The sequence below is a fragment of the Chelonia mydas genome, chromosome 10 (genome assembly GCF_015237465.2).
Source record: "Chelonia mydas isolate rCheMyd1 chromosome 10, rCheMyd1.pri.v2, whole genome shotgun sequence".
Taxonomy (NCBI): Eukaryota; Metazoa; Chordata; order Testudines; family Cheloniidae; genus Chelonia; species Chelonia mydas.
In genome coordinates, this window is record NC_051250.2 from 9,217,880 (window position 1) to 9,242,614 (window position 24,735).

The following is a 24,735-nucleotide window of genomic DNA, read 5'->3' on the forward strand; positions in this document are numbered from 1 at the left end:
TGAAACTGTAGTGAAGAACAGAATTATCAGACACATAGATGAACATGGTATGTTGGGGAAGGGTCCACACGGCTTCTGTAAAAGGAAATCATGCCTCTCCAATCTATTAAAATTCTTGGAGGGTGTCTCACAATGCACTGTCCACCTGTGGAACTTGTTGCCAGGGGATGTTAGGAAGGCTAAAAGTATAACTGGGTTCAAAAAAGAATTAGATAAGTTCATGGAGGATAGGTCCATCCATGACTATTAGTCAAGATGGTCAGAGACACAACCCCATGTTCTGGGTATCCCTAAACACCTGACTGCTAGAAGCTGGGACTGGATGACAGGGGGTGGATCACTTGATAAAGTGCCTTGTTCTGTTCACTCCTTCTGAAGTATCTGGCAGTGGTCACTGTCCGAAGACTGCATACTGGGCTAGATGGACCATGGATCTGACAGACTATGGCTGTTATGTTCTTATGCCAATGTGTTCTCTAGCAGCACCCCCCTCTTCCTGCAGTACTGTGTCTACCCTATCCCATTTATGACACAGAGGTGCCTTTATCCCCTTTCCTGTTGCATGAGGGAACACACAAGAAATAGTCTGCGTCTGGTGCTCCTCAGGCTCTCCACAGCTGATCTGGGAATGATTTGAAACAAAACCTTTAATCCTTTGGCAGTCTCTTTCATGAAATCATTTCAAGTTTATTAATAACGGCTGTGGCCACACATACATGGAAAAAAGAGAGCATTAAAAAACCCAGAAAGGGAGGCCCTGATGGATAAACCCATTCAGAGTTATTTTTCTAAAGCAAAAAAACTCAACCCAGAAACAATTAGTGGGTCTGTCCTTTCTCCTTTCGCATGAGGCTGGCAGACATTTTTCAGTGACGTTCGGTAATTAAAGATGGTACAAAAAACCCTGTAGATAAAACAGTATTTTGAAAAGCTTCATTGATAGCATAAAATAGATTCTATTTTGGGAGCTGCGGTTGGGATTTAGCCTCTGTCTGTGACTTGTGAATCTTTCCTTTCTCCTTTGACACTGCGGTTTCTCTTCCCTGGTGTTTCTGGCTTCACTGTGTGCATGCACAGTGCTGCTGAGGCAGTAGATGCGCCTCCTTAAAAGCATTGTCAGAATTTGCTTTCCATTTGTTGCAATGAAGAGGTGCTTTCCCTAGCAACTGAACCCAGCTCTTTATTTAATCTCTCCACGAATCTGCCACGAGCGCTAAGTCAGAGCCATCCTTTTCCTCCGTGCTTGGCGTAATGCTTTGTGCATTCCTCTGAACTCAAAGGGGAAGCAGCTGAAAGGAAGAGCGGTCTTTCTCTAAGATGTAACCAGAGCCTTCCCTTGTTTTTGGAACCCCTCAAAGTAGAAAACCGGTCAGCTGACAGTCCAGCACTCTTCTTGGTTCTACTCTGTGTCACGTCTTTCATTGGACTGGTAGAACTTGGTGAGACACTGTTTGCATACCCATGTACTGGATTCAGGGCCAGATCTAAGGGCTAGTCTATACTGGCAACGTTAAAGCACTTTAATGTGGCTTGTGTAGTCGTGGCAGAGCGCTGGGAAAGAGCTCTCCCAGCGCTCTTAAAAAAAAAAAAAAAAAACCACCTCCACGAGAAGTGCGGCTCCCAGCGCTGGTGCACTGTCTACACTGGCACTTTACAGTGCTGAAACTTGCAGCGCTCATGGGGGTGTTTTTTTCACACCCCTGAGCGAGAAAATTGCAGCAGGATAAAGTGCCAGTGTAAACAAGCCCTTAGTCTTGTGTTGCCATTTAAAATGCAGAATATTTTAATAGGTCTTGGGCAACTTTGTGATGTGGTGTCTGCGGTCATTGATGTAAATGAATCCCTGCAGGGCCTAATTGCTTTTCGCTTGGCACCTCCTTATACTTCATATATAAGAGACTTGTATATAAGGACCAAGATAAGCAAAGTCGCCCTCCCCCCCGCCCCCCCCGGCGCTACCATCATCACAGAAATGGATCCTGTGCCTATGTGATCTTAATGTGTGAACCCTGCTTGGTGCTGTAGAGGAGGCTAAGAGAACCATAGATTTCCTACTGTTAACAAGCCAGAGGGGACCGGTACCAACTTGGTGTGATTAGCTTGAATTTGTGCAGCCGGTAAACAGACCAACTGGAATTATTGGCTGATGATTCTTTTTTTTTTCTCATTAAATCTGTTGGGATGCATAACACTGATAAACACTATAGATTGTGCTTGCTGCTTTACTTGGAGGCACATTGTGTAACATGGTTTTGTTGGCACCCAAGGATTAGTCCTTCCTAACCTCTTCCCTGGTCTTGCCTACTAGTCTGGTAAACTCTACCAGTACAGTAAGGGTGCATAATCTTAACCCTCTGGTTACTTTCTTGGGGAAAGGGAGGGTGCCTTGTTCTTGATTGTAAATAGTTTTTATCGTGTCTGGAAACATCGGGTTCATCTTTTGGCTTCACCTACTTAACACTAGCAATTATAGGCTCACAAAAATTGCCAGATCAGATTAGCGGTTCATATAGCTCAGTATCCTGTCTCAAACAATGGCCAGTACCAGATGCTGTAGAAGAAGATGCAAGAAATGCTGCAGTAAGCAGTTATGGAATGACTTGCCCAGAAGGAATTTCTCTTATTAATTCCCTTCAGTTAGAGTTGATTTATGCCCAGAAGCAGGGGAGTTTATATCCTTTCTAGAACTCTCATTCTTTTAATCCTTCCAATTAGAACTCTGGATGTTCTTGTTATCCATGCAGATGTCCAGTACTGTTTTCATGCCGCAAACTGTTGCTCTCAATTATTGTTGCAGTGAGTTCCACATAAGTCTGTAATGTGGAAAATTGTTTGATCATGTCTGCAAAATGATGCTCAGAAACTGCCTACTCCTCACAGAAGCCCTGTGTGACAGATTTAGTGTATGTCTGGATATGTCTCCATCATTCTGCAAACTCCATTTTGTTTTATGAGCATCATTTTGATTCTAAAATGCACCGTGCCTGCCTTTTTGCCTTTTTTTAACCTCCATGTTGGACTGGGTTATCCAGTAGATGTTATCAGGGTCTCTCTCTGTCCACTAGGAGACCAATCAGGAGTCATTACATTCAATGGATGGTCTTCCATTCAAGTGGAAGCACCTTAAAACAGTCAGTTGGCTGCAGCCAAGGGGCACCAGTTTTCCCAGTGTGGACTTCAAGTGGGTTGTAACAAAGCAACAAATCACCTGATAGGTTTCAGAGTAACAGCCGTGTTAGTCTGTATTCGTAAAAAGAAAAGGAGTACTTGTGGCACCTTAGAGACTAACCAGTTTATTTGAGCATGAGCTTTCGTGAGCTACAGCTCACTTCATCGGATGCTTCCACGATATGCTATGCATCCGATGAAGTGAGCTGTAGCTCACGAAAGCTCATGCTCAAATAAACTGGTTAGTCTCTAAGGTGCCACAAATCACCTGATAGTGGATTTGAAGCTCCTTGGAGAGGGGTGTCACCTGACAAGGGAGGGACTGGAACTTTTATAAAAGGGAGATGCTCTCAATTACAGGAACAAGAAGGCAAGACTGGGGGGGGGCGGGTAAGGTCCTGGAACCCGGAAAGGACTGATGAACACGCAAAGGGCTTTCTGAGCAGTGAGGACACTGAAGGGAGAGATTGCAATGCATATTTTTTATTCTTCCATAGATGTATGTATCTCATGTGCTTAGTCTATGTAAAGAGTGTTTGATTGAGAAATTTCTTTGCAAAGTCTGTGCATGCATTTCTTTAACTGTCACATAGTCTCTGAAGGATGAAATAGTAATTCGGAGGGTCTAGCCCTGGGGAGCATGCTGTTGCTACTGGAGAGGTTTGGGATGACCAGCCATTCAGGGCCTAGGCAATTGGACTGTGGAGTCCAGTTTCCCAGGATGGAGTGCTAGGTAGAGGTTCTGCACCCCGAGAGTGTGCTTAGAGGCCTAGAGACAGTGCTGCTGCTTTATGGGGGATCCAAGGTTTGGATCTATCACAGCAGCCTGGTGAGCGCAAAGGGAAGCTCATCCAGGATTGTAACCTCCTGTGGCAAGTTTAGTGCCATACATCTTTCATGTGGCCGCCTTTTTTAATAGACCAGTATTGGGACCTGAATTGTTACTGCTTCATGCACGGCTTCTATCAATACTCGTTCTGAGTGCCAGTCAGTGTAGCTTATGTTTGCTGTTTCCGTGAAGTGCTGAAGTTCAAGTACAAGCAGAATGGCTAAATTTCCAACCCCGTGTTATGCTGCGTAACTTACTAGTATTTATATCACTCCTTTTAAGAACGAAAGAGGACTGATTAATCTGTGTATAATCTACGAATGGGAAAAGGGGGGAAATCTATTGAATGCCTGCTGTCCCAGTAACAACAATAGATCTTTGGTCAATAAATGCCCAAAGGAAGTATCTCCACTGCAGAAGGGAATCAGTAAACCATGCTGGAACATCACACCTGAAGCTGCACCGGAAGTCTTTTCAGAGCGAAGAACAGCTGCAGGTGAAGCACTAGTGAAAACTGTTCTTGGGTTTTTTTGGGAGGTAGGAGTTGGGGTGGGGGGAATAGCTTTGCCTACAGATGAGTTTAAGTTATTATAGTCTTTATTCTTTTGATTATCAGGGGATCATGGAATAGCTTCTGCTTTAGGGGCATAGCAGTGACATGTGAGAGCATTCCTATTATAAGTGGTGGTCATTTACAGCACTAAGATCTCTGGAGTAAGAATTGTTTTGTCAGATTTTAATTCTGACCTATAACTGTGCACATATAACAGTCGGCGCTTTTGGTGTTAACTTTTCCTCCACAAGAATGTCCTAAAGTCTCTTTTATTGCTCACACATTGCATCAGTTTTTGTGCCTCAGTGTTCCAGCTGGTATGCATTTTTCTTAAATACTGATAGTAATTAAACCCTATTAAGCACTTGCCAAAGTTTTAATGCAGGGTTTGATTTTAAGTGGGAAAGTGTGTTTTATCGGCTTTTTTTTTGTACACTTACATTAGTAGACATCACTCTTCTAGAAGGTGGGTGGAAAATGGTTCTAGGCTGTGGCTTTGCAGTGCACAAAATGTGGAATTAATTATAAATATTCCTGAAAATTGGATTTCACAATGGAAAAGTTGACTGCTTCATTGCTGCCTGACCGCATCAGAATTCAGCGGCTAACTTGTTAAGCAGTGTCGTTCTCTGGGAGCATATTAAACCTGTGCTCTATGACCTGCACTTGACTGTCTTTGGGTTTCTGCATTGATCTTCAGATGTTACTTTTGATCTATAAAACCCTAGGTGGGCTGGGACCTACCTACCTAAGAGATTCCATCTTTCCCTGTGCTATGTTGCCACAGTTGTGGGTCAGCTGAGGCATCTGAACAGAAGCCCCCTCAATATAAGAGAGGGTGTGGCTGGCAGAGTGGTCTTCATTAGGGCCTCAAGCCTCTGGAACTCACTTCTTCCCCCTGGTCTGTAACAGTCAGAGTTTTAGTCTCCAGGGTGTGCTGTAAGGCCTACCTTTTCTCTCTGGCTCCTGAGGAAGTGGGTTGTAGAGAGAGCTGCTGTGGGACCCTGGGGATTGTGTGCGAGATTATATATCTGTTGATGTATCCGCTTCAGACGTCATCCATGGAATTGAGCTACTGTGACAAGTGTGTCTGCAGAATCCACAATGTACACAGAAATTATACAAGTCAGCAGGGCTTTGGGATTGTCACTGAGTGACACAAAAAGCATTCTCTTTGCTCAGGAGGTAGGAATCTCCTAAAGATGAATCTTTCCTTGCTGAGTGGTGGTAAAACCGCATCATGTACATCGGCAGTTCTCAACCAGGGGTCTGTGAGCCCTTTCAAGAGGGCCGCAGGGCCCCATGGCTGAAACCCAGAGATCCCCGGCACCCACCGCAGCGTTGAAGCTGGGAGGCGTGGGGCTGAAGCCCCAAAGCCGGCGCCCCCTGTGAGGCAGAAACCCTGAGTCCATGGGAAGAGTTGGGGACATGGAGGGCATTGGCACCCTTTTCTCCTCTCCGCCTCCTCCCCCCCGCCCCAAACTGCAGCACAAGAACATGGCAGGCCCTGGGGCAGCCCCATCTCCTCTCCCCAGCCAGGTCGGAGGTAGGAAGCCGGAGCCGGGCAGTGCGGGGCAACTGGTGCTCTGGCTGTGCCATGGAGCAGGCAGCGGCAGCGTTCCCTCCTCTCCTGCTGGTGCCCCGGCTGCTCCTTCAGCTCCCAGCCCCCTTTGCTCCTGCTCACACAGCCCCTCGCCACCCTCTCCCTGCACCCTGAGCTACCCCCTGCCCGCACACAGCCCCACCTACCCTGCTGCCAGCACACAGCCCCTCGCCACCCCCTCCCTGCACCCTGAGCTACCCCCTGCCTGCACACAGCCCCTCGCCACCCCCTCCCTGCACCCTGAGCTACCCCCTGCCTGCACACAGCCCCTCGCCACCCCCTCCCTGCACCCTGAGCTCCCCCCTGCCCGCACACAGCCCCTCGCCACCCCCTCCCTGCACCCTGAGCTACCCCCTGCCCACACACAGCCCCACCTACCCTGCTGCCAGCACACAGCCCCTCGCTACCCCCTGCCCGCACACAGCCCCACCTACCCTGCTGCCAGCACACAGCCCCTCGCCACCCCCTCCCTGCACCCTGAGCTCCCCCCTGCCCGCACACAGCCCCTCGCCACCCCCTCCCTGCACCCTGAGCTCCCCCCTGCCCGCACACAGCCCCTCGCCACCCCCTCCCTGCACCCTGAGCTACCCCCTGCCCGCACACAGCCCCTCGCCACCCCCTCCCTGCACCCTGAGCTACCCCCTGCCCGCACACAGCCCCACCTACCCTGCTGCCAGCACACAGCCCCTTGCCACCCCCTCCCTGCACCCTGAGCTACCCCCTGCCCGCACACAGCCCCTCGCCACCCCCTCCCTGCACCCTGAGCTACCCCCTGCCCGCACACAGCCCCACCTACCCTGCTGCCAGCACACAGCCCCTCGCCACCCCCTCCCTGCACCCTGAGCTACCCCCTGCCCGCACACAGCCCCTCGCCACCCCCTCCCTGCACCCTGAGCTCCCCCCTGCCCGCACACAGCCCCTCGCCACCCTCTCCCTGCACCCTGAGCTACCCCCTGCCTGCACACAGCCCCTCGCCACCCCCTCCCTGCACCCTGAGCTACCGCCTGCCTGCACACAGCCCCTCGCCACCCCCTCCCTGCACCCTGAGCTACCCCCTGCCCGCACACAGCCCCACCTACCCTGCTGCCAGCACACAGCCCCTCGCCACCCCCTCCCTGCACCCTGAGCTACCCCCTGCCCGCACACAGCCCCTCGCCACCCCCTCCCTGCACCCTGAGCTCCCCCCTGCCCGCACACAGCCCTTCGCCACCCCCTCCCTGCACCCTGAGCTACCCCCTGCCCGCACACAGCCCCTCGCCACCCTCTCCCTGCACCCTGAGCTACCCCCTGCCTGCACACAGCCCCTCGCCACCCCCTCCCTGCACCCTGAGCTACCCCCTGCCTGCACACAGCCCCTCGCCACCCCCTCCCTGCACCCTGAGCTACCCCCTGCCCGCACACAGCCCCTCGCCACCCTCTCCCTGCACCCTGAGCTACCCCCTGCCTGCACACAGCCCCTCGCCACCCCCTCCCTGCACCCTGAGCTACCGCCTGCCTGCACACAGCCCCTCGCCACCCCCTCCCTGCTCCCTGAGCTACCCCCTGCCCGCACACAGCCCCTCGCCACCCCCTCCCTGCTCCCTGAGCTACCCCCTGCCCGCACACAGCCCCTCGCCACCCCCTCCCTGCTCCCTGAGCTACCCCCTGCCCGCACACAGCCCCTCGCCACCCCCTCCCTGCACCCTGAGCTCCCCCCTGCCCGCACACAGCCCCTTGCCACCCCCTCCCTGCACCCTGAGCTCCCCCCTGCCCGCACACAGCCCCTCGCCACCCTCTCCCTGCACCCTGAGCTCCCCCCTGCCCGCACACAGCCCCTGCTGCCCGCACACAGCCCCTTGCCACCCCCTCCCTGCACCCTGAGCTACCCCCTGCCTGCACACAGCCCCTCGCCACCCCCTCCCTCAGCCCACAGCCACCCCCTGTGTGCATACAGCCCCAGCTACCCCTTCCCTACACCTTGAGCTACTCCTCCTGCCTGCACACAGCCCCTAGCTATCCCCTCCCTGCACCCTAAGCTGGTTTCAAACTTTTTGAGCTAAGCCCCCCACCTTTGAGTTATAATTTTTGGTTGCCCCCTTCCAAACTCAGACTGGCTGGGTGGCCTGCTGAGGTGAGTCGGGGGGTGGAGGTAGTGTTCCCTCCCTGGACCCAACCATGCGGAGGTGGCTTGAGCCCCACTGGCCCCTGCCCGCCCCCACCACCGCAATGGAAGTCAAACTATACCTGTGCCCGAGGCGCCCCCCCCTCCCCCCCACCTGCTGGGCCCTGGAGTTTTTATAGCATGTCGAGGGGGGTTCAGAGAGGAAAAGGTTGAGAACCCCCGACGTACATGGCAGGAGCAAGCTATTCCAGGGGGAGCACTCCATGGCTTTATCCCCAAACTCTTACGAGAGAGCTGGTATGCAGAAGAACGGCTCCTGGCTAGGGCCTAGCAATTGCATGTTGTTAGGGGTGGGGATATTGCTTAGGATAAAACAAGCTGTAGGCTATACCCTTTTTGTGGAGGAGGAGGGCAGGGTAAGGTTAGCAGAAGTAGTGACCTGTTCCTTATATACAGATTTTCAGATGCAGCTGGTCCAAGAAGTGGAAATACGGGCGGGGGGGGTGTGAAACTGCTATTTCAATAGTATTTTAAACCAGCTGAAAATGAAAAATACTGATAGCTTGGGAATTCTAGGCCAGAGATGAAGATAAAAACTCAACACTGGATATGCCTCTGAACTCCGTTTGCCTCTTCCTAACTATATGCTGTGTTCTGTGACTCTCCCAGTCAGGGAAAATAGCAATCTGGAATCTGTAGTTTGGACTCAGAGGGTAATTAAAAGCTTGTGCATGATTTATGGTATGCTTATTCCATAAAATAGATGCACTTCAGCACTTTCATGGCAATATGTAGACTGTCCTTAACAATCCATGAAAAAGTGTTTCGGAAAGACTTAAATTTAACCACTGACTCAGAAGAATAATCAAAGACAGGGAAGGGATCCTGAAGAAAGCCATCAAGCCGATTAGGATAAGGTTTCCCAGAGACAATTAGGATATCTTCCCTCCCCCCCATGAACACACCCTGAAAAAGCTTAGCCACTAATGCTGCTAGACATGTACTGGAGGACTAGCTCTGAATCAGGAATCTGGCAGAACTTACAATCACTTTTATATGTGCACACTCATAACATCTTTCACAGGAGTGTCCCAGAGCACTTTCCAAAATACAAGATATTTTCCACATTAAAAAATTGCAAGAAGAAATGTATGGGTTCTGCAGTAATGGAAATAAGATGGATAGAATTAACTAGAGCCATGCATATTGTGAGCCATGTACTGTTTAAATTCCCCATATATCCAACCGCACTCTCCAACAGTTGAAGAGAACATAACTTTTATTTCTTACACAAATGACCCCCAAGTGCTTCTGACTAATGCAGATATTCTGTGTCCTGCAATAGTTCCCACGCCTTAGGTTTTAGAAACTAGCGCTGAGGAAAGAAATGCTGGTCAGAATGCTTATTTCCTGCTCTTCTCAAACAAGGAGAGGGCGTCAGTGTTTCATCTCGGTAGCTTCCAATGGCTGGCAGAAAGTAACCTTAATGTAACATTGCAAAGAATGGTTAAGAGACTCACGGCCATAAATACAAACGTAGGTTCTACAACCAAACATCCCAAATGTTCTTTTGTTAGGCACAAATAGGAAGCCATCTCATTGGCTCTTTGATGACATGATCTGATTTGCCTTGACAGTTCTTGCTTGCCGTTCTGTAATGGAAAAGCCATTATCAGAGTGATATGGAGCAGGCAGAACTGGACAGTTGATATCAAAAGAAACAAACAAAATGATTCCTGGCTTTCACACTAAAATTAGAATGATTTGTATTAAGTTTAATGATATCAACTTGATTGGGATCATCTGGGTATCAGACTCAGTTCCCCTCACTTAGGCACTTTTCTCATCTATCTGGGTACTTACGGCCCCCATCACTTCACCTCCCTCGAGGGCCACTCATACAGACCTTTGTAAAGTGTTTTGATCATTTTACGAAAAGGGCCATCTATCTAAATGCCAGCTATTAGCCACCACAACTGTCTAAATGTATAGGATTCACAAGGCTATCGCAAATCCAGGAGGTGCAGAAGGGTAATGCAAGTGATTCAGGAGGAGGCTGAAGAGGAGGAAAAAGAAGTGAAGAAGTTATTGGAGGACCCAGGGTGTACATGCTTGCTGGATGTGGAGGGATCTTTCAGCCCTGAGTTTGATCTCACAAACCCTTTTATATTAGAGAGATAAGATGGGTGAGGTAATCGCTCCTATCGGACCAACTTCTGTTGGTGAAAGAGACACACTTCTGAGCTACACAGAGCTCTTCTTCAGACCATCTTGTCTCTCTAATATCCTGGAACCAACACAGTTACAACAATACTGCAAATCCCTTTATATAATATAACTGAACATTCTTACTGTAACTTCTAGACGGCTTTAAAAAAACACGCTAGAATTCATGTCCTCAGAATCCAAGATAAGATCTAAATGACTCATTAGTGCAGCATTCAGCTACTAGAGCCAGGATTTAAGTTGTGTTAATCCAATTGTTGGGCCCACCACTCTGGAGCTGTTGAGGTAGTGTAAATATTTAATAGACTATTGCCATTTTAAAAGATTAATAGCACTCCAACAACTCTTCCGGTCGGGAGCGAGAGTTTCACTGCTGCACTCTGGTTTGCCAAGCTAGTGAATTTTAACACTGATCCAGCTGAAAAGCAATCAGATGGCTCTTAATTATTCTCCGTGGAGCAGGCTTGGATTCTGTACAGAATCTGTACTGCAGTACTGCTATGCTATTCTGACAAAATGTAGAGTGGTCGCAAGAGGACCACTCTGCCAGTTTCACTTTTAACACTCTCACAAAACTGCATTAGCCCTGGTCAGAATGCAGAGATCTGTTTGCAGCAGTAACTGGTTTATTAACCTGTTCGTTTGTTTATTTCCTTGTAATTTAGGAAGATGATGAGAAGATAATCCAGGAGATTCAGAAGGAGGCTGAAGAGGAGCAAAAGAAGAAAAATGGAGGTAGGTCATGTAATTGCCCTCATACAAAACTGAGGATGCAGGGTGGATTTTAGAGGCACCAGGAGAGAGCAAGCGCTTCTAAGCTGCTGGTGAGTCTCTGGTCCCTAATTGCATCTTCAAAGGCCAGGCTCTTTGCAAATTCCCTTGTAATAACAGCACTCCAATAAATCTCATTTGGAGTGTTGCTACAGAAGTTTGTTGGTTTCATATTGTACAAAAACTTCTAACTGCCCTAGCTGTGTCCATAGTAGGTAATGGCTCTGATCTGCCAGGCAGGAACTAGTTTGTTTTCTGGTCCTCTTATCTTGTAGATATTGGGATTGCCTCAGAAGGGTGTGCTTTGTCTTTCAACTGACCACTTTAGCTTAAGGAGTTTTCAGTTGTTTCTAAAGGAAATGTTTTCTGGTCCTTAGCCAAAAGGGGGGTGGCTACAATATATGACCCCAGAGGCCATCTCTGGCAATGCAAGGGTGAAAAGCCTTGCACAGTGGTGGGAATGCTAGTAGAGACAGGGCATAGGGATCTTTGCTGGGGTGTCTTCTAGAGCTGAAGCCGTTAACCCTGGGGGTGGTCAGAAAAGGCCTAAATGACACTGGTTGAAAATTCCTGTGCCTCACTGTTGTTCCAGCTTGTGGGCTACTCAGGGCAGGAGACTATGCCACTCACCCGTTCTTGGACAGTGTGGGAGAGAAAACAGAGGCTCCTCCCAGCTCCAAGAGCTCCCCCTGAGGAAGAGGGAGAGGAAAGTCAGACTTCTCGGTCCAAAAATCTGTTGTCTTTTAACTAAATTATTTGAATTGTGACAGATTCTGGTCTTCGAAATTAAATGAAAACAAAGACAGGAAGCCGTGGAGGAAGTTCAGAAGACCTAAATGAAGATGAATCAGGAACCAAATTGAGGAAAAGCCACAAAACTAGTCTCTCCCAACTAGGGCCTCCCCTTGTACTCCTCATTGTCCAAACCTAAAAGAGCAGGGCCTGGACAGTTCTGTGGCGTGAGGGATTCCCTGCACTGGAGCCAAGGGGGATTCTACCCATACAGGTGTGGTCTGGAAGGGGAGAGGAGTCCACAGTCCCGTGTATTTAGATATTCTATGAGTGCAGCTGGGAGGGTATTCTGGAAGAGCAGAAAACTCCTTAGGTATCTGACAGCTACAGATTCAAAACTAGTGTAATGCTGATGTGCCATGCTCTTCCCTGCAAAGCTCTGCTAGACATGCCAGTGCCGCTCAGCACCTCTGAAAACCAGAGCAGTTCTCTGAGAGTTGTTGTCATCCAGCAAAGGATGTAATTAAAAATCAGTGTTCTTCGCGGAGTATCTGTCTGTCGATCCCACTTTAGGGTTGCGTGTGCCTCATGCGTGCAAGACCAGAAATTTGAGGAGCAGTGTCAGCAGAGCTGCACATGTGCATTCCTTGTGCCTCCTCTTGCTCCCATATGAGGGCATACAGGGCGGGGTGGATACTACCCCTCTCCCATTTCCCTCTGACAGCCCTTGGCAGTGAGACAGAGCCTGGCAAGTGCCTGACCTGCTAGTTGGTAGCTTTGACTAAATTTTCTTTAAACCTGAACTATTCAGAACTTTTATTATCATCTTCATCCACTGTAATCCTATCAACATGTCTGGACTACATATTGATGGCTAGACCCTCTGTACACCCACACATCTCCCACAGGGCTCCTTAGCATGGCAAACTCGAAATTGTAGGCTTCAAGTCCTGCCCATCCTATGACGGGCTAATCCAGGGTTTCTCAAACTTCATTTCACTGCAACCCACTTCTGACCAAAGAAAAAAAAAAATTTTACTACATGACCCTGGGAAGGGGGACCGAAGACCTAGCCCCTCCACCCCAGGCAGAGAGGGTGGGGGGTAAAAGCCTGAGCCCCGCCCCCCTGGGGGGCAAAGCCAAAGTTTGAGAGCTTCAGCCCTGGATGGTGGGGCTCAGACTTCTGGCTTCAGATCCAGGCCCCAGCAAGTCTAACGCCATCCCTGGTGATCCCATTAAAACGGGGTCATGACCCACTTTGGGGTCCCCACCCACAGTATGCAAACTGCTGGATTCCTTTAAAAGATAGACATGGTGAGCATACCTTCTGTCTAGAGTCACCATACCCAGCAGATGCTCCCTGTGCCTTTCACTTTCCCTGAGGGTGTGTGAGCTGCATGGCTCAGACTCCAGCTTCTGGAACAATCCATGAAGGTCTCTTCAGACCCGGGAGAGACTTGTCCACTAGCAGGATCTGAGAGACAAGCCAGAATCCCGCAGCAGACAGGCTATGCCCAAGACTGGCGCAGAGAAGATGGCATCAAGAGAGGAACCAACACAGTTGCTTCCTGCACCCAAAACAGACGACAGCATCAAACAGCCACCAACACCTCTGACACTGAAGTCCGGCACCGACAGGGACTTGGTTTGAACTTGCAGGCAGAGACTCCAGGCAGAGCTTGGTGTCCTCGGATAAGGATAGACAACACAAAGCCTCTTGAGACAAATCCACAATCCTGAGCAGCTCAAGGCGACCCCTTATTAATAATTAGTATGTGTTGGAGTGTGGGGAAGGAAGGATTGGAAAGCCGCCTTAAACAGAAGGTCCTGCCCCTTTGCTGGATCAGAAAAAAGGCCCTGAGTCAGTTTGAACTCAAGCGGTTTATTAAGAAGTCTTTTCTCTGTTGGTCTCTGGAGAATCCAATTTGAACCAGTATATGCGAACCTCTCCAGATGGTGGCATATCTCTGGTGGTGTTACAACCTAAGTGAATTTGCATAATCACCCCCCACTGGTCCTAGCTCATGGAGGAGCTGTGCTCACCCTCCCCCATGGAACTGCATACCATCCCTGGCCCACAATGATACATAAACTTAATACTGTAAGATCTCCCTAAGATATTGCAGGAAATCGCACCCTCCATCCCTGCTATTCAGAGTCCTCTGAGCCCTTGCAGTTCAAAGCCAGTGCTACTGAGTTAGGGCTGTGGCCACTCCACCCTTTATGCCCTGGTGAAGAGGCCCAGGGTGCATGCCGAGCCTTGACAGAGACTGCTACTCAAACGTCCATTCTCACGTGGCACATGGGCGCCAACCGTGGGATCAACGCTGACTAAATCTTGGAGAATCTCAGTTACTGTAGGTCTGTAACCGTTCTTTCTAGAGCCAGGGGTTACTCCCTGCTACCATCAGAATCGACAGAGCTGGAAGCCTCTGCCCATAACCTCAGTGCTAGAAGGACAGAAGTGCTGCAGCCAAGGATCCAAATGCAGTGGCTGAGCTGCACCTGTCCGCCCCATGCCTGCTTCTTGCTAGAGCTCCTAGTTGCTCTGTACATGAACAGCGCACGCTCCCGCAGCTGGAACTGAAGAACCTCCCTGTGAGCAGAGGAGGGAGTTTCTGCTCCGGCCTAGGGTGTTTCTAAAGTTCTGTTTTTAATTTCTTTGCAGAAAGCAGTTTCAAGAGGATCGGCCCTCCTGTGGAAAAGCCTGTGGAGAAAATCCAGAGAGTTGAAGTCATCCCAAGACCGGTCCCTCAGAACCTCCATCAGCCCCGAATGCCCCCTTATCCCTTCGTGCATCCACCCTTCCCACTGCCTCCTGTCCGCCCACTGTACAACAACATACCCCTGAACATCGGACCCATCCCTGCCCCATACGTGCCCCCACTGCCTAACATGCGGGTGAACTACGATTTCCCCCAGATCAATGTTCAGCTGGAGCACAACTTGCCTATGCACTTTGGTCCGCAGCCTCGGCATCGGTTCTGATCCACTTCAAACAGCACTCGTAATGGAGTCTGCCAGGAGAAGCCAGGCTGGCCCCACCACCACCCTCCCCTCTGTCCCCCATCATTTCAGCCTGCTGCAAGAGGTACAGATCTAGATTCCCCTCCCCCCATGCACAGTATTTAAGGCTTCTATGGTGTTTAAATCTTCATAGTTCAACATTTGGTTCTCTTGAATCTTCTGACCGTGCTGCCCACCCTTTGGAGCAGTAAGAGGGTGCATAGTTCAGGCCAGGGGAACTCTGAGCGTCTTTCTGTTTCACAAAGGCTGTTCAGTCAACCATTGAGAGGGAAGGGACGCTACGTGGGAATGTAGCCATTCGGCCCACCCCTTGTGCCAAAAACTTACCTTCCTGTCTGCAAAAGCAGTGCCCCTCTATTTAATGCAAAGGCTAGCTGGAAGGGAAGGTGATGTGGGGCAGCTTGAAATTATTCAGATGCTGGTAATAAGATTCAGCTGTGTCCTCCCCAGTATTATCCAGGCGTGACGGAAAAGGGGTGAATCTGAGCATCAGGACTGATTATCCCTCGGAGAATAGTCCCAGGTTTTTACTGTAACCTGCGATTGCCCTGACAGACAGGAGTCTGTACAAGCAAATCTACAACCATTTTGCTTAGCCCGGAAGCGCCTGTCATGGTGAGAGTCCAGTGCTAGGATGCAGAAGCCATCTGGCTGCGAAGTACCACTCAAGCCACAGCACAGCAGCTCAAAGAAAGAGGCTACGAACCACTTTGCAACCTGGCTTAGTATTGTAAGGCCACGACTTTCAGAAGTGATGCTTGATTTGGAGTGCCTAACCTGAGACCCCTTAAAGGGGGCATGATTTTTCAAAGGATGAGTGGCCAATACTGCCTGGAACACAGGGTCCTTTTCAGTGTCTCAAGTTGGGCACACATAATCACTAGTCATTTGTGAAAATCTTGGTTGTAACAGTTGGTCGAAACATACAAATTGTTCAGAAGATAAACATGAAGGCCCGGATTCAGAGTTGCATAGGAGCTAAATTTCATGCCCCCCGGTGCAGTAACCGATTGCGTACATTTAGTGCTGTTGTGCATGCAAGCCTGGTAACTGTATACATACACTGTGCACACATCCAGCTCTGAAAACCTGCGCCCACGGCTTTCCGTGCACGTTTAATTCACTTTAAAATGGGCTGGAAACGGATCAGAGATGCTGTCATCGTCAGGGTACCGCTGCTCTGGATCTGGAGGCGTACTTTCCCGTTGGTGTAGACCGTACCTCCACTAGCTTGATGACGCTAGTGTGCTAAAAATAGCAATGTAGCCACAGCAGCATGAGCAACGGGCTGGGCGAGCTGCCCGAGCACATATCTAGAGTCTCAGAGCAGCTCGCCCATCCTGCTGCTCATGCCACCGCAGCTACAGCACCTCAATCAGAGGTGATGCGGGTATGTCTAACCGAGCCGGAAAGTACACCTCCGGTTCTAGTGTAGGCCTACGTACTCTAAGCAGCAAAATACCCCTTTCGACACATTTAATAAACTTCTGAAAAAAATCAGTTTAATCAACTTCAAACTGTAATGCTGCTGAGCTTAGCAAAAGGGATGCTTAGGAGGACCAGTTTTCCTTTAAGAAGCAGTGTGGCAAACTCCTTCAGGCAATCGGGCTCACTCCTGCTTTACCTGTGACCTGAGTTGAGGAGCAGGCTCTGGCTGGCTTGAACTGGGAGCCGTGTTTGACTCTGGGGCAGTATTGTGGTTTGGCTGCAGACTGCATGTGAATGAGCCAAGTGAGGGATGAGGTAGACTAGAAAGATGGGGTGGAAGGCTTGAAGCTGCCTGTGTCAAATGGATACATTTTATGCTAGAGCTGCAGCTTTGCAGGCACGAGCCTTCCCCCCGCACCCTTGCTGTAGTGACTGGTAGGAACAGAGTGGAAGATGAAACTATCAGAATATCCTTCCACAACTGTGGTTGTCTAGTTAAAAAAAAAACAAACAAACAACCTCTTCATCACACAGCTGTCCCCCAAACTGTTTGATATTTGTTGTTGTTGCTGTTAGGAACCAGATCGAATTAATCTCCCCTCTTTTGATTTCCCTCCCTGGAAGTTAACACCCAAGATTTCTTTGCAGGTGTCTGCCTTGCCTCACTAGTCTGTCCGATTTGCCCTCTCTGCAAGCAGCGTCTCTTTGGGCATTGAGCAGGTAGTGAACCAGGGCACTGGGAAGTCTGTGACTGGCAGCTGCAGGAGGCACCAGGAGGAGGGCAAACGAGAGTGGCTGGCTGGGCTGTCATGGGCAGGGTGTACTCTCAGAAGGAATATGGCAGCGAGCAATCCCTGGCTGGGCTGTGAGGAGGACATTGCTATCAGTAGGGGGATAGTCTCCAGGAGGACCTTGCACAGTGGATGTTTTCATCCTCTTTGGAGCTGATACAATTTCTCCACTCCCAGATGTTATGTATAGGCTGAGAGATGCCCTGTTAACTATTTGTTTCAGGTTGTCGAGTGCTGTTGCCAACGTAGAGTTGTTCACCACACCGTTAACTATTAGTTGACATTGCTGCTAAGACTTTTTAATTTAAAAAATAGTCCAGGGGACGTAGTGGCTTACCGAATGCTGCTCAGCTGGTTTTTATTCAGGTTTAAATCTGCACCTTATACTGAATGATCCCCTCAGTAGCCACGGGCAGCCATGTTGACACACTGTGTTTGGGACGGGGATGGAGGGCAGCTTGGATGTGCGCACTTCCTAGCCACTTTTGCAGTTTCTCAGTAGTTCGGTTGAAAGGGCTCCGCCATATGCCTTCCCCTCCGCACGGCGGCAGCTGTGTATGCAGAGCGAGTCCTACCGCTTCGTACCCTGCTTCAAGAACGTGCCTGGAACGTGCCATCCCTCGGGCACAGAGTGGAGCTCCTGCTGTCCCTCTAGCTGGTCAGTGCCCGCACTGGAGATGGAGCTTAGCTTTGTGTCTTGTCTAATTGAATCGAGGAGTAATGTCCCGGGCTGCCAGTCCACCTCGGCTCTTGCTGCAGAGGCGATGCTCCGCATGCTATACTGTGACCTGTCTAGCCAATTAAGGAATAAGGCTAATGTATTTCAGAAGGAGTCTTTTCTTGTTTTCCTCGCTCAGCTGGGAGACTAGAGGCATGATGTTGGGTCTTAAGGAAGTAGTTCAATCAGGCATCCAAGAGTGCCAGGGTGGGGTGAATTTTACCTTTGTCAGCTGGCCCTTCGTTTTATCCTGAGAGACATGAGCAGAAAAGCCCTGATCCCTGTTAGTGGTTTTACAAATTGTAAAGAAAAAAGGGGCCAAGTCCCTTGGGAGGGTTGTTTTTAAAAAAAGTAATAGAAACAAAGCAGCATGCGCATGGGTACAGGAGAGCCCAGTTGGTGTCTCCTGTATGATGCTTCAGACGTGTATTTCTAAGAGCTACAGCTCTAAGCAGCATGGAGCATCTCCTGACTAAGGGCTGCTGCCTTTGCAGAATGCTCATCTCATGGACCTCCTCAGTCTGATAAGTTTATCTGGAATCTCATTGTGGGAGGGAGGGCACCATAGCTGAAACGGCTTGTTGGCTTAGGAACTGGCTTCAGCTGACATCCTAAAGAAAGTACTTCCCCTGGCAGGACGCTGGTGGTCACCTTAGCATGCTGGTGGTGGTGCTGGTAGAAATAGGAGCATGGGAAATCTTGATCACTGAGCTGGCTTTCCAAACCATGGCCGTGGCCTTCATCCAAAACAAACCTGGCCCACTGGAGTGAGTCTGCTGCCTCCTCACCGCCATTCAAATACTTCGTAAATAAAGCAATTGTTCTTTGAAAGCCTCAGATGAAGCAGGTACTAATTCTAATACCCAGTGCCTTTGGGGAGTCTGTGTCCTTCATTCTTCAAGTGTGTTGCACAGGGACTCTCGAATACTCTGCTTATCAAGCACAATTACTGTTCTTTCAAATCCAGTTAAATATAAATTGCTTTTGCCTACACTTCCCCCCCATTCCTGCATGTGCAGTTACAGTAGAAGAGACTATTTGGGATGGTTTCATAGCTGGAAGTACTCTCCAGTTAAAAATTTGAGGTTATGAATCTTTGGCCATATGTGCGCGTCTCTCTCCATATCTACAGTAGACTCCTGTAGTGAACGTCTATCACCACAATAAAGAGCTGGGAACAACCAGACCCACCACTCACAACTGAGCCATATCTTTGAAGTGGGTGGTGGTACCAACTCTCTGTAATTTTTGTTAGGTTTAATTTTTGGGTGGAAAGATTCAATTTTATATGGTAGTTACTACGTTTTTTTTTTAGTTCCCCTCTGTCAGTCTGAGTTCAGCAAAACTGCTTGGACAGCATGAGTGTTTGGATTCTACTGTACTGTACCAATCACTCAAGCGAATTTCAGCCTCAGTGCTTGACCAATAGTATAGCAAATGCCTATCACCATGCAAAAATAGAAGTGGTGTGGCCACTTGCACACAGCCATATTGAAACCCTAGAATATAGACCATTAACAAAAATAATGGCCTGGCTTAAACTCCTGGCTTTTGTGTGTTTTTAAAATATATATAAAATATATATAAAGGCCTGTGCAGGGAAAGGCTGGAAATGGGAAGAGAGGCACTTGGCAAAGTAGCCAAGGGAGGTCTAGTGTCTGTACTTGACCAGTTTTTAGTCTTCTGTGTTAACGGTAAGCACTGATTCCCACTACATGAGCAAACTTTGTACCCTCTGGATTTGATGGCGCACGGCAAGCCTCCTGACTTTCCCATCTTCACGTCAAAGGAGGCAGGATTCCCCCTCGGTAGTGTTTGGGGACGTTGTGGTGATGAGGAGTCTTCGTTGAGATGTTCCTGAAGCATGTGTGTGCCTGATGTCTCTCCATTGGCGGTCCTAGCGCAGCCCTGCTGAAGGGAAGGAGAGAATTCTTTCTCCCATCACAATGGTGAAGGCCTGTTTTGTGTATGCGAGGAGAGAAATCAGGGCCCATTGTATGAAACCAACATCAAGTCCTGTGGGCAGCTACAGGCAGTCCAGAGAGATCAGATCAGCTCTTCACCCAGCATCGCCCCTGCATTTCACCTTTCGGTTCTTTCTGGGTCTGTGGTGGGGCTCCTGTCACAGAGAAAGCTCTGGACTAGGAATTGCCCTGCAGAGAAATGTGGGACCACTCCTTCTCTGTCATCCTAACTGGCGATTTTAGAGCCCTCCATTGTCTTCTAGCAACAGTTGGGTTAAGGGGGATGTTTCTCTGCTTAAAGAACAAACCATTTCCTGCACAATTAAAACCAGAAAATTCCATGTTTTGGACTTACCTGGTGTTTTTATGGGTACATCTCCCCTGCAAAATAAGACCCACCACAACGAGTCTCAGAGCCTGGGTCAACTGACATGGGCTCTCGGGGCTCAGAATAGCAGTGTAACTGTTCAGGCATGGGCTGGAGGCCAGGATCTGAGACCCTCCTCCCTCACTGAGTTTCTGAGCCCAGGCTCCAGCCTGCGTCTGAACATCTGCGCTGCTGTTTTGAGCCCCAGAGAGGCCCAGCTGAGCTGTGAAACTCGCTGCTGCAGGCTGCTTTTTTTTTTTTTTTTTAAACAGTGTAGACATACCCTTTGCCCCCTTTAAAACCTCAGTGTTCTTCAAAGGGAGATGGGAGATGTGTCCTGTGGGCCCATATCGATGTTATGACTGGTACTTTTTATGATTAATTGCAGTGTCCCATTTTACTTGCCTTAAAGGTGGAGAGAGAAATTTGGTATTTGCACTTAGCAAAACGTTATATTAAAAAAAAAACCAACCTTGTAAAGACAAATTGTGCATGTTCTGCAACTTTGTATAGCAATAGCTGAAAATGAATAGGTGGTTTATTAAAAAAAATATTTTTCTTTACCCTCTGGTAGAAACCTGTTCTAATTCTGTGTGTAAAAAGTCCCTGTATAATATTGTAATTTGAATTTTTTGTAAATAAATTTTTGTGCACTCTGGCTTTCACTTCTGTGCTTTTCATTGCTCCATCAATGTCCATGAGAAGCTGGTTGGTTTGCGTTTGAGGATAATTATAGGCGACAGCTGGTAGAAAGCGGAGACCAACCATAATTCTCGTACCAGGTTTCAGTCAGAGTGGTTAAAAACTGTGAAAGTTAGTCGGCAAAACATTCGAGCCTCCTGTAGAAGCTTGATGTGTTCCAAAAGCCTAAAAGGAAAACGAGAACGGGATATAAAATGGCTTCCATTCTCTCATTGCTGTGTGAAGCAGGACTAATCATGTAAAGTAGTCCTTTAAAAGCACTGCATGGGCATGTGTAGACACACTCTAGCCCAGGGGTTCTCAAACTTTTGTACTGGTGACCCCTTTCACATAGCAAGCCTCTGAGTGAGACACCCCCGCCTTTATAAATTAAAAACACTTTATATATTTAACACCATTATAAATGCTGGAGGTGAAGCGGGGTTTGGGGTGAAGGCTGGCTGCTCACGACCCCCCCATGCAATAACCTCACGACCCCCTGAGGGGTCCTGACCCCCAGTTTGAGAACCCCTGCTCTAGCCTATCTGGATTTTCAGGGCCATATTCACCTGTATGCTCTGGCTGCTTTGTGGTGTGAATGTTTAAAATAGAAACAGGAAATGAAAGAGGAAATGTCCATACTGGCAGCTTAGCGACGGACTGAGACAGGAAGAGTGGGGAGACGGTTGGAGGCAGGGGACTATGGGAGACTTCCCTGACTCTCTTCTTTGTCATTTATCTGGGTGTTTTTCATTTGGCTTCAGCCCCATAAATGTGTGGGGGAAGGGTCCCTGAGCCCCAAAAAGCAAGTAAAAATAGGGAAGTGTGAACTCATACTATGGGGCAGGGGCAGTGTTACAAAAAGCCACAGCCAGCTTCATGCGCAGAGCCAGACTTGGCTCTAAAATCAGGGAAGGAACAGGCAAAAATGGCTGTGACATACGGGATGAGGGGAGCAGGCATCAGAAAGCATTTACATGGGGACTCCATGCTCTTGTCAAGCCCTGGCTTTCCAGACCCTCTGTTCTGCAATTCTTGGCGCACACCATGGGCAGAGGGGAGATATAGGTCATATAATCCCCGTACAGACAAGGCCAGTGCTGCCTTAGCTCAGTGTAGCTGTCCTCCCCCTTCTCTCCCACCCACGGTTTTTACCTCTACGGGCCACATTGAGATAAAACTGTCGCTTGCCTTGATTTGGCAGGGATTTTACTTCATAGCTATAGGGGGGCTGTGGTGCGGCGTGCGGGCGCATACATTAAAAAGAAATCAACCCCCTTTTTTCCCTAGTCGAGATGTGGCCTCAGTGACTAGCTTCAGTAACTCACTCCCTGGTGTCTGGTCTAAGCTACACAATGATCTTATCTTCTCTGGCTCAAACCAAGACAATAGGGCCCAGTTGCGCTCTCCTTGTACTGTTTTGGGGATGGGAGCGGGAAGGGTCATGCATCCGATGAAGTGAGCTGTAGCTCAGGAAAGCTTTAGGCTCAAATAAATTGGTTAGTCTCTAAGGTGCCACAAGTCCTCCTTTTCTTTTTGCGACTACAGACTAACACGGCTGCTACTCTGAAAAGGGTTAAACTGACTTTCTGAGTTGTGGCGTTGTCACTGCGCATCCCATCTTCCTAGTGAGGGGCTTGCTCCTAATGCCAGGTAAGTAGCTTTGTTTGGGTGGGGAGGTTACATTTATTTTTCCCTCCCCTTTTTCCTAGGGAGTGAATTTTTTTCCCCTCCCCAGGAGAAGAGAACCGTCCCCAGTCCCATTAAGCAGCCGGGCAGCTTTGTGTGGATAATTAACAGGCAAATCCAGAAAGATTAGCCAGGCATTTCAAAGGCTCTGTGCCTCCCGCATCCCCCGCTCTCCAGCTGCGCGGCTGGCTCTGTGGAAGCTGCAGGTTCAGTGTACTTTAGCGTGCAGGCCCTCACACTGAGAAGCTCCACAGTAATGCGGTAGACAGCTTGCTGTGCTGCTTGGGCATAGATTGTGCGCTCTCCCCTGTCTTGTTAGTACATTTAATTCCTCCCTCACAGCTCAGCTCGTTTTCTAGGAGGTCAAATTACACACACACACACACACACACACACTACACACACACACACACACACACACACACACACACACACACACACACACACACACACACACACCAGTTAAAAAACAAGGTGGCAAAATCAAGTGCTCGCAAGTTAGGCAAGGCCAGATTAAAGGTGCCTTTGCAGCCTTAATTCAGCACCCTTGTGTGTAGATGCATGACAAGTTTTTAATTACGTGATCCGCTACCCGTTTTTTTCCCCCAGAGGACCCCTGGCTCATTCAGCGCACAGGACCGATGGGTCTCAGCCAGTAAGCAGCTAGTCAGTATTTGGTTTTCTCCTTGCACGCTATTCAAACCCTGCTCTGAAGACAGAATTATTAATTTCCTCATGGGCTCTTCTCTGCCACACATCACTCGTATCTGAGTGCTTCACCAACATTCATTTATTAATCTTTACAACGCTCCCGTGAGATGGCGGTGGTGGGCTAGCCCCATTTTACAGGTGGGGAGCTGAGACAGAGTTTAAGGTGAAAAGTATCCACTAATTTTAGGTACCTAGTTTGAGACGGCTAGGACCTGGGTTTTCAGAGTACTTAGCATTCTATAGCACTGGGTAGCACAGCTCCCATTGACTTCAGTTGCTCCTCCGAGGACTCTGCACTTCTACAAATCAGGCCAACAGGTCTCAAGCCAGGCCTCCAGAAAAGAGGCACGCACAAGCTGTGGAAAAGTTTGTTTTAAGGGACTTGTGAAGCCATGCATAGAAACTCTGGCAGAGACCAGGATAGAATCCAGTTCTCCCGTGCAACTTTTTCTTCCTGCAATGGCCTGCCTCATCCATTGTTTCCCTGCCAAATTCTGTAGCAAATGAGGCAGGGATCCTATGGTCATCCTGCAGCCTGGGTCATCCACAGAGCAGGTCCATCTTGGGCACTGAATGAGGCAGGGGTCCTGTGGGAAAACTAGGATGATATTCCGTAATTGAAAACTTGTCATGCATATGCACAAGGGGGCTGAATTAAGGTTGCACAGACAACCGTTCTTCTGGTATTACCGAATTTTTGAGTGCTTGACTTTGCAACCTGGATGTTCTTTTAAGATCAGGTTTGTGTGTGTTTGTGAGAGACTTGAAAAAAAGCAAGCTGAAAAAAATTCCAGCACATGCCATCACGTTGGGACCTGCATGGGTCTTCAGCAGGATTGAAACTTCTAGCTCCGCTGCACCAACCTCTGCGACTTGAGCTAACAGTGTAACCTGATAGCAATAGTAGGTTGTCATTCTCCATGTGGACCAGAGCGAGAAGGGGATGGGAGACACTGTGCCAGTGGGCTTCACAGATATTTGCTGACAGCAGAGGGATGGTGAGGCTTAGGAGTGTAGGCTTCCATGCCAGGCTCTGGAGGGGAGTGTGCTGTAAAAGGCACAGGCATTGCTGAGTTCCCCCCAAGCTTGACCCCTTTTCCAACCTGTCCTTGTCCTTTCGCCCCTGGCTTCCTATCCCAGGCCCATTCTCCACTCCGCAGGCTTTGGCAAAGTTACAAGCAACAGAAAAGAAGGTCTTCTAATAAGGGTTGTGCTACCAGCCCCATCTAGAACTAAGTAAATTCTAGCTTACCTATTGAAGCATCTTCTCTATGAATGGTGCTGGCAATAATGAAGCTGGGCTCTTTGGTGCTTCTAGAGTACCGGTCACTGTAGTATTTAAGTGCATACTCAAGGGTCCCTATTACATAAAAGAC

At 49.0% G+C, this 24,735-nt stretch overlaps 1 protein-coding gene across 5 annotated transcripts in view; it reads left to right on the top strand.

The window, feature by feature from the left end:
• RNF216 (ring finger protein 216) overlaps positions 1-24,735 on the top strand; it is a 125,245-nt gene that overhangs the window by 94,518 nt on the left and 5,992 nt on the right. For 3 of the 5 annotated variants that reach the window (XM_037909963.2, XM_037909965.2, XM_043524158.1), the window contains 2 exons: positions 11,146-11,215; positions 14,652-20,936. In XM_037909963.2, coding sequence (XP_037765891.1) covers positions 11,146-11,215; positions 14,652-14,971 — 390 coding nt within the window. In that variant the 3' untranslated portion in view covers positions 14,972-20,936. The other 2 variants (XR_006284396.1, XM_043524159.1) reach the window with 2 other exon arrangements.